The 8,837-nt window shown below is 63.6% G+C and overlaps 1 protein-coding gene across 2 annotated transcripts; it reads left to right on the top strand.

Moving 5' to 3' along the window:
* Window positions 1-15: 15 nt before the first annotated feature.
* On the top strand, window positions 16-8,771 carry SYTL4 (synaptotagmin like 4). Of its 2 annotated transcripts, none has more exons than XM_080366059.1 (17): window positions 16-918; window positions 1,644-1,776; window positions 1,936-2,151; window positions 2,674-2,783; window positions 2,940-3,054; window positions 3,219-3,323; window positions 3,589-3,712; window positions 3,819-3,909; window positions 4,107-4,210; window positions 4,298-4,384; window positions 4,712-4,890; window positions 5,069-5,171; window positions 6,110-6,271; window positions 7,023-7,128; window positions 7,509-7,608; window positions 8,149-8,357; window positions 8,478-8,771. In XM_080366059.1, exons 1-17 carry the CDS (start codon window positions 309-311, stop codon window positions 8,618-8,620), a joined length of 2,697 nt encoding a protein of 898 aa, XP_080222185.1. In that variant the 5' UTR covers window positions 16-308; the 3' UTR covers window positions 8,621-8,771. The 2 variants fall into 2 exon arrangements, with proteins under 2 accessions (XP_080222185.1, XP_080222186.1); XM_080366060.1 differs by having other exon boundaries at window positions 1,615-1,776.
* The last annotated feature ends 66 nt before the right edge of the window (window positions 8,772-8,837 follow it).

Here is an 8,837-nt window from a genome sequence, read left to right as displayed (position 1 = left end):
GGGGCTCGGGGATCAAAGCTTCTGCTGGCATCCCCTGCTCTGGGTTCTGCCTGCAAGCCCCCTTGCCTGAGCATGGTGTGGGTACCCCTGTTGCAGAGAAACCCCTGCCCCAGGAGGGAGCTCCCGCTGGCCTTGGATGTCCTGGGGGGCCACGAGGTTTGGGTTTTCCTCTGTGTAGGTGTCCCGTCTCCTCCAGCTCCCCCCGTCCTGTGGCAGGGAACCCCGTGGCACAGCCAAAAGCGTGGGCAGAGCTGTGGCCTCATGCTTGTTTTGGGGGGGGTCCCTGCTGTCCTGAGTGGCCAGAAACCATGTCCCCACGCATGCGAGCCCTGTGCCTCGTCCTGCCACGTGTCGTCATGGCTTCCCTGTTGCCTGTGCTGCTGCGGGCAGAGCACGGGGAGCCCCTCCGGGCCCGTATCTCTGCCACGAAGGACAAGGGCAGAGGCTGGAGCCTTGCAGCGGGGACATGCTCTGCTGCGGCAGCGCTGGGAGGGCACCACGGCCTCGCTCCTCGGGTCCCTGCCCCTCGCCCGCCGCCGTGCTGGGCGCCCCAGGGACCCCGGGAGGACCCCCCAGCAGTTCGGGTGGCTGTAGACTTCGTGCCAACAGGTGTGTGTGTGTGCTCTTTGGGAGGAGCCGCATTCCCAGATAGGGCTGCGGGCGGCAGCCGGGGCACAGCGCCCAGCCCCAAGCACCAAGCCGGGCGCTGCCCAGCCGCGCCGGGGACAGAGCCGCGGGGCCGGGGGTTCCGGGCACGGCCGGGGCCGCTTAGCGGGGCGGGTCCCGGGTCCTGGGTCCTGGGTCCCGCCTCCCGCCCGGGCCGCCCCGTCGGTGCCGCAGGTGCGGCGCCTTTAAGGAGGCGGCCCCGCCTCCCCGCTACTGCCGGGAGGCGCCGCCGGAGCCGTGGCAGGTACCGGGGTAGGTACTGGGGGTCCCCTTGTGGCGGGTGGGCGCGGGCAGGGGTACGGGCCGCGGTGTCCCGGGGGCCGCCGGGGCCGCCCAGACGCGGGGCTGCCGGCGTGCTCCTGCCCCGGGGGCCGCGCTGCGAGCGTGGTGCCGGCGGCCCCGGACATCCCCTTCGGCCCGCGGCGGAGGGGAGCCGGGGGTCCGGCCCGTCGGGGCGCGGGGGCCGGTGCGGCTGGGCAGGCAGGTCCCTCCCGCCGGGCTCGGCGGCGACCGCTCCCAGCCGCTCCCAGCCGCCACCCGTCCCCCAGCTCGCCGGTGCCGCTGCCCCGGGCGGGGAGCGGGGAGCGAGCGGCGCCGCAGACCCCGCGCGGGGGCTCCGGGAGCGCGGCTCTGTCCCGCTCCGTCGGGGCTGGGACTGCCGCGGCCGCCCGGGGTCGGGGTCCGGATCCTGCTCCCGCCACCCGGCTGCTCCGCGGGGGGACGAGCCGCGTCCCCGGGCCGGGGCGCGTCTGCGGGCGCAGCGGCCGGCGGCAGCTCCTTCCCCCCGCGGGGACGCTGGGCGCCAGCGCCGGTCCCACGGCGCCGGCTGAGGTCACCGGGCGGCGGGGCTGGCAGGCAGCCCGGCCCGGGGCAGGGCCGCGGGGGCGCTCGGGGCACCGGGTGCCGGGGGAGCCGTGGGGCTGCGCTCAGCGCCTGGCTCGCTCCCAGCACGGACGCGCCCGGCTACTTGTGGCCAGGGCGAACGATGCCGGGCGGAGCGATGTCGGAGGCCGTGGATCTGTCCTTCCTCTCGGACGCGGAGAGGGATCTGATCCTGCAGGTCCTGCAGCGCGACGAGGAGCTCCGCAAAGCAGAGGAGCGGAGGATCAGGTGGGGACGTGGCGGGGGTCGGGCAGGGCGCTGGTTTCCCCGCTTTGCCCTACAAGCTGCTGGAGGGGCCAGGGTGCAGGTGATGGGGTGGGGGCGGCTCAGCCCCAGCCCCAGCCTGGGGGTCCCGCTGCAGCTCTGACGGTGCTGGGGTGTGAGCAGGCGCCTGAAGAACGAGCTGCTGGAGATCCGGCGCAAGGGGGCCAAGCGGGGCAGCCAGCGCTACAGCGAGCGGACATGTGCCCGCTGCCAGCAGAGCCTGGGCCGCGTCAGCCCCAAGGCCAACACCTGCCGGGGCTGCAACCACTTGGTGTGCCAGGACTGCCGTTCCTACAGCCTCAACAGCTCCTGGCGCTGCAAAGTCTGCACCAAGGAGGCGTGAGTACCCCAGGGGCAAGTGACAGGGACCTTTGGCACACTCCTCCTCTCCCCTTCTTCTTCCCAGTTGCCCTGGCTCACTATCCCATGGCCAAGCTTTGCTAGCCTAGCTGATGTCCAGTGCAGAGCAGTTGTCTCTGCTGACACTTCCCGCAGCAGGCACCCATGGTTGGGTGATGGAGAGCTGGGTCATGCCCCACTCTTGGGTCTCCTTTGTGCTGACTCCACTCCTTTTCCCCCCTCACTTGACTCTGGCATCCCCCCCATGCCCTTTGCTCAGCCAGTGTTTCAACCGCACCAGGTTTCCTCCCTCTCAGCCTCCCCGTCCTACAAAACCCTTCCTGCTCCTGTGTTTGCTGCGCACGTAGCTGGCCCAGTGCATCGGCTGTGCCCAGCCAGCTGCTAAACGTGCCCCCCGTGCCCGTGCTGTCCCTGGCTGGTGGCAGCACTGAGGACGGCATTGGGGCACAGGGAGCAGCTCCCACTGCTCCTGACTGCCCCCGCTGCCTCCCTGCTCTGCAGCGAGCTGAAGAAGACGACGGGTGACTGGTTCTATGACCAGAGGGTCAACCGCTTCGCCAACCGGCTGGGCAGTGACATGGTGCGGCTGTCCCTGCGGCACAGGTCGGCAGGTAGGAGTGCTGCAGCGATGCCTTCTCCTGCAGCCCAGCCTTCTGGGATGCTCCAGCTTTCCGAGGTGTGCCTCAGCATGGAGTTGGCTGGGAGCAGCTCCTGCCTCAGGCGCTGGGCTTGGAGCAGTGGTTCTCCTGATGCCTCACTCTTTCCAGCCAGCAAAAGAGAGACCGTGGGACAAACCCTTCTCCAGAAAGCCCAGCTCAATGAGCCCAAAAGCTCCCCCACAGCCCAGCAGCAAAGCCCCCCGGCACCCCAGAAGGGGCCCAGGTGAGGATCCCTGCCATCTCCCTTGTTCTGGGTGCCAGCCCTCATCTGCTGTAGGGGCGGGACAGATGCTGTCACCCTGCTTAGATCATTGGTGGCGCAGAAGCTCTTTCTCAGCTCAACCTCCTTGCCAAACAGGACATACCTGTGGTTTTATTTGTCTGCAGTTTGTTCCCGGATGCTTCAGACCCTCGGGATGGCAAAAGCGACACAGAATCCATGGAAAACATGAGCCTGGATGGCTACAGACCTAGTCCTGGTGGTGGGGGCAGGTGAGGGGCTCCCTGTGTGGGTTTTCCTTGGCAAGACTGGCCTGGCAAAGGATGAGGACCTTCATCTGAAGTGGTTTTTTTCTCAGTCTAGTGAGGGGGAGCTGGCTCCTCTGGCTGGGCTGAACCTGTCCTTGGGCAGGCAGCTCCTCTGCTTCCCAGGCTGAGGTGTTCTAGGTAGCTTGTGGGGAGATAGCGCTTCCCGGCCGGCGCTTGCTCTTCCAGCCATGCTTTTGGCCTGCGACAGATGTTTCTGTATCCTCTGCAGGAGTAACTCCTTGGAGAGAGCTGCCCCTCTCAGAGATGGAAAACAGGCGGCTGCACCAGCAGGACCTGCTGCCTCCAGCCTGACCCTCCCTCTCCGCTCCAAAAACGCGTTCTCCGACAGACGGGTGCGTGCCGCTGCCCCAGCAGGCTCAGCCCTGTCCTGGGGCGCAGGGCCAGGACCCTGTGGGGTGCCCAGCCTTGCCCTGCTCTGAAGGGATCTCCCCTCCCCAGGGTGCTGCCATGGGGAGCTGCAGCAGTGCCTTGGTGGACGAGCACGAAACGATATTCAAGAAGAACCCCCGGCGGGTGGTGAGGCCTGCGGGTGAGAGCTGCGTGGTTGTGGGGGGTTTGGATGCTGACGTGGCGGGGGGTGGGTAGCCATAGCCGCTTCTCCCCGGGCTGTGGTGGGCTTTTGGTGTGGATGGGAGAGGCTGGGGCAGCCCCTTGCTTGAGGGAGCAGCAGGTCTCTGTTAGTCCTGCACAGTGCTGCTGCCTCCTGCCTCACCATCTCTCCTGCAGACTACACCAAGTCGGTGATCGACCTGCGCCCAGAAGATTTTGTGGGGGAAGGCAGCTCTTTGGGGGACCGGAGCAAGTCGGTCCCTGGCCTCAATACAGAACTGGTGAGACCCTCAGCGTGCCGCAGAGCTGACTGCCTGGCCAGCCGTGCCATGCCACTCCCCATGAAGGTGGCTTGTCTCTCCTTGCAGGAGGAGGAAGAGGAGGATATTGATAATCTGGTGGAGATCCATCGCCAGAGGGTGGCCCGGGGCAGCATGCGCAGTGGCACCTCCTTGGTGAGTCCCTGCAACGTGGTTGTGCCGCAGGCAGAAATGATGGAGAAGGGCAACGCAGACAGGTTGGGTGGGAGGAAGGCAGGGTGGGCAGCTCCATGGGCAAGAGCTTGGGGTGTGGGGGCTTCCTCCCCTTGAAGGGAATCAAAACACAGAGACCCAGCTCTCTTCCAGGGAGCCTGTGTGTAGGTGGAAGGCACTCAGCAGCCATCCCCAGCCACGGAGGGGTGAGAGGGGCAGTGCCGAGGAGGCATGGGGAGTAGCCTTGCTGAGGATGAAGAGGAACCATCAAGTGATGTTGCCTCAGCTCAGCCCTGCCGTGTCTTCCAGAGCACACTGGGGAGCATGGTCAGCATTTACAGCGAGGCTGGTGACTTCGGCAACGTCGCGGTCACCGGGGGAATCTCCTTTTCCCTGAGCTACGAGCAGAAGACACAGACCTTGTTCATTCATGTGAAGGAGTGTCGTCAGCTGGCCTACGGGGACGAGGGCAAGAAGCGCTCCAACCCGTGAGAGCTGGGCGGGGGTGGTGGCTGGTGGTGCTCAGCTGGGTTGTGGGTGCCCACGAGAGATGAGAGCTGTAAGCAGGGGGGTCTTGGCAAGGCAGGAGGTCTGGGGTTGCCCTGGGGGGCTCTGGGGGTGGGCTCTGGGGAGACCTTGGTGAAGTGCTGCCGCTTCTCCCTTCAGGTACGTGAAGACCTACCTCCTGCCTGACAAATCCCGGCAAGGGAAACGCAAGACGACCATCAAACGCAACACCATCAACCCCCTGTACAATGAGCTGCTGAAGGTGAGTGGGGATGGGCTGGAGGGGCAGCTGGGATGGGCACTCTGTGCTGTGGGGCCGGGCAGACAGCCGGCCCTGGGAATGCTGCTGGAACAAACCAGGGGAGGGATGGGCTCCAAACGCCGAGGTGGGGGCTCTGTAGAGGACTTGTCCAGACACTGCACCCTGAAAGCTGGAAAAAAACCACTCCTGGGCTGGGTTGCTGCTCTGATGTGGCTGCAGTGTCAAGCCCTGGGTGCCGTGGTGGGGTGGAGGCTCTACTGCAGAGGTGCATGTGTGTCACAGGCCATGTTCCTTGCTCCCGTGGCATCTCCCAGAGCTGGGCCCTTCTGCTCACCCTGGACATAGCTTTCATGGAGGAGGCTCCTGGGCCATTGCAGGCAGGCTGCAGTGGTGGGAGGGAGGGCAGCATGGCTGCAGAGGAAGAGCTAAGGCAGTTCTGGGTCCCTGGCAGAAGCACTTGGTGCTGCCCTTCACGGTTCCCTCTGCAGCCACCATGGGGTGGTGGGACCGGGTGGCTCTGTCCCTGAGCCTGGCAGCGCATCGCTGAGGCCAGGCGCTCTCTGGCAGGAGGGAAGTGGGAACTGCGGTTTGGTTTCCAGGCACGCACAGCCCTGGGTTTGCCAAGGTCTCACACTCTGACCGCCTGAGGCTCAGCGGGCTGGCAGAGCTTCACTTGTGGTGGGAGTGGGGTGGCTGGATGCTCTGAGTCTGGTCCTGGCTCTGAGGACCACTCAGAGCACAGGCTCCTGCACCACTGCCCCAGGACTCTGAGGTTTCAAGCAGGCTTGCAAAGGAAGATGAACGGTCTCCTGCATGCACCATTGCTCCTCCAAGCTGTCTTCTCTCCTGCTCAAGACCTGTGGCTGATGGTGTCTGTTAAGCCTGTCCCCTGCTCGCTGCTGCCAGCTCACCAGGGGTTTTCCTGTTTCTCTTCCTAGTATGAGATTAACAAGTCCCTCCTGCTTGCGAGGACACTGCAGTTCTCAGTCTGGCACCACGATCGCTTTGGCCGCAACACGTTCCTGGGAGAGGTGGAAGTCCCACTGGACACCTGGAACTTCGAGAACCACCTGGAGGAGTTTCTGCCCCTGCATGGCAAGGTGCTGGCCCTGCTACCCCAGCCCTGCTGCCCGCAGCCACCTTTGCCTGGCCCTGTCCGGAGGGGGTGTGGCCCTTGGTGGGCAGAGGGGTGCACACACCTTGTCCGAGAACTGCCAAAAGGCTTGTGCCAAATCGAATCTTTGGAGAAATGAAGACCTCAGAAGCAGACAGCAGTAGTGTCATAGTAAACAAGGGCAGATCTTCTGCCTCAAGCGCAGCTTCCCTCTTCCTCCTTGCTAAGTCCCCTATGTGATACTGCAGAACTTGTCTCTGCCCCATCAGGTATTTTCATTCTGCTTGCTTGACTGCTCTGAGTGCCGCTCTTCATGGCGCTCTGCTCCAGCTGGGAGGAATTGGAGCCAACTTCAGGGAAACAAATGGGGGAAATTGGCTGGGACATCCTGCTGCAGGCTGGAAAGCCAGGCAGCAAGGATCTTTCTGCTGCTGCCCTTAGGTCTGGTTCTCTAGGCTAACTCGTACTGTGGGCTCAGCCCTTGGTGTTGCTGGGACTCACACAGCTTGTGGAAACCCCTAAACAGGGTTTTGTGAGGGAGGTGGCTGAGCCAAAGTAGGATCCCAAAGGAGCTCATCTGAGTCTGACCTGGTGATGCTGGGGAGGGTCTGTAGGCATTTGCCAGCTAAACCACCTCTAGAAGAAGCCAAGCCCTTTGGCCCAGTGTGGGGAGGTCTGCATGCAGACCAGGCCATCACCATGTCTGCTTTGACCTCTAAAGTCTTGCCTCTCTGCAGATCGGGGCAGATGCTGCTGGTCTCCACCAGTACAAGGGGGAGCTGGTTGTCTCCATGAAGTACATCCCATCTTCCAAACACCCTGGGGCCAGCAAAGGCAGGAAGGGTGAGTGCTGGAGCTCCAGGATCTCTGTAGCCTGTGGGATCTGCTCGTGGCAAGGCAAGGTGGGTCTTTATGGGTTTCTTGGGTGACGCCACTGCAGCCTTCTCCCCCGCACTGCCTGCAGGGCTGCTCTGGGCCGGGGCAGACCTGGCTGTCCTCAGGCTGGTCCACTGGTCCTGGGGCTGGACCATCAGGCCCTGCACCAAGCAATTGCCTGTCCTGGCCTCAGCAGGCAGGGCCAGCGAGGGAGGAGGCAAGAGGAGAACCTAGCTGGGGGATCTGTACCTGCCTCTGTGATGAAGGTGTTCAGCAGGACCTTTCCAGAAGTTTGTGATGGTGTAAATTAAGGTCGATTAATTTTTTTTGTGTTGGATTTTCCCCAGGCAAAACAGGGGAAGGTGGTGAGCTCCAGGTCTGGATCAAAGAAGCCAAGAACCTCACAGCTGCCAAATCTGGGGGGACCTCAGACAGCTTTGTCAAGGGGTGAGTGTGGGTCTGGGGTAGGGGGGCAACAAAGGCACTGTCCTCCTTGGCTGCATCCCAGGGCACTTGCCAGAGCTGCCGGAGGGACCTGGGGAGGGAAGGGTCTCTCCACTAGCTGCCCCGTGCTGCCTGCGTTAGTGCCCTGAAAGTCACCGTCTGCCCAGAGACAAGGTACTCCTGGCAGCAAGTGCTCTCCTAGGCTTTGGCTGGTTGAGAGGCTGCAGCCGGGAGGCTGTGTGCAGGGTGGGACTCCAGCTGCCATCAAATCATCTTCCCAGAGGTCGCCAAGCCACCGGGCAGCATGGCTGGGGGCAAGCAGGCTCCGGTCCTTGCCCTCTCCCCTCCTCAGGCTGCTGCAGTCTGCTGAGCAGCTTTTCGGGAGGCAGGGCAGGGACCCAGCCCCTTGCCGACTGTTGTCCTCCTGCCCAAGCCATATCGGGGAAGGTGGGCTCCAAGCCAGGTCCTGGGGTGCTGAGCTGCCCCAGACCCTGAGGCAGAAGGCAGCTGCAGGCAGCTAACCCAAGGGGCTGCTTCCCCCAGCTACCTCCTGCCACACAAAAACAAAGCCTCCAAGAGGAAGACACCTGTGGTGAAGAAGACCCTGAACCCTCATTACAACCACACCTTTGTCTACAACGGCATCAACCCCGAGGACCTGCAGCACATCTGCCTGGAGCTGACGGTCTGGGACAGGGAGCCACTGTCCAGCAATGACTTTCTCGGGGGTGTCCGTCTGGGGGTGGGCAATGGTGAGGAGCCCTGGGGTCCCATCAAACCCTGGGGACAAGCAGCCTTGCTTGGGGCTGCCTTGCTGCAGGCAGGAGGCTGCTCCAGCCGTGACTTCTGCCCACGTGTAACCTTTCCCCCAGGCATGAGCAACGGGCAGGCTGTGGACTGGATGGACTCCACGGGTGAAGAGCTGAATCTGTGGCAGAAGATGTGCCAGTACCCAGGCTCGTGGGCAGAGGGGACGCTCCAGCTCCGCTCCACCATGGCCAAGCTGAGGCCATAGGCTGTGGCCCTGGGACTTGGCTGGGGGCTGGCACTGCTGCTTCTGGGCCACCCTCGCTGCACGGCCTGGCAGGGCTGCCCTGTGTGGGCTGGCTTTTTGTTGGGTGGTTGTGGTTTTTTTCCTTTAATAAACATGACCCTCTCTAAACAGGCTTGGGCAGAAAGTCTTCTTGGCTTAGCTTCGTTTAAAGGGTTTTCCTTTTGTCGTAGGCTTTGCA

Source organism: Falco punctatus (assembly GCF_963210335.1).
Source record: "Falco punctatus genome assembly, chromosome: 15".
Lineage (NCBI taxonomy): Eukaryota > Metazoa > Chordata > Aves > Falconiformes > Falconidae > Falco > Falco punctatus.
The sequence above is the reverse complement of the archived record's forward strand: the minus strand, read 5'-3'. Positions and strand labels throughout refer to the sequence as shown.

What these genes read in the sequence shown, in the direction of transcription:
- SYTL4 (XM_080366059.1), top strand. Translation starts at nt 309, where the DNA reads ATGTCCCCACGCATGCGAGCCCTGTGCCTCGTCCTGCCACGTGTCGTC. An exon ending in GCACCCCAGAAGGGGCCCAG is followed by an intron (nt 3,055 to 3,218) that starts GTGAGGATCCCT and finishes ATTTGTCTGCAG; the next exon opens with TTTGTTCCCGGATGCTTCAG. An exon ending in ACGCGTTCTCCGACAGACGG is followed by an intron (nt 3,713 to 3,818) that starts GTGCGTGCCGCT and finishes TCCCCTCCCCAG; the next exon opens with GGTGCTGCCATGGGGAGCTG.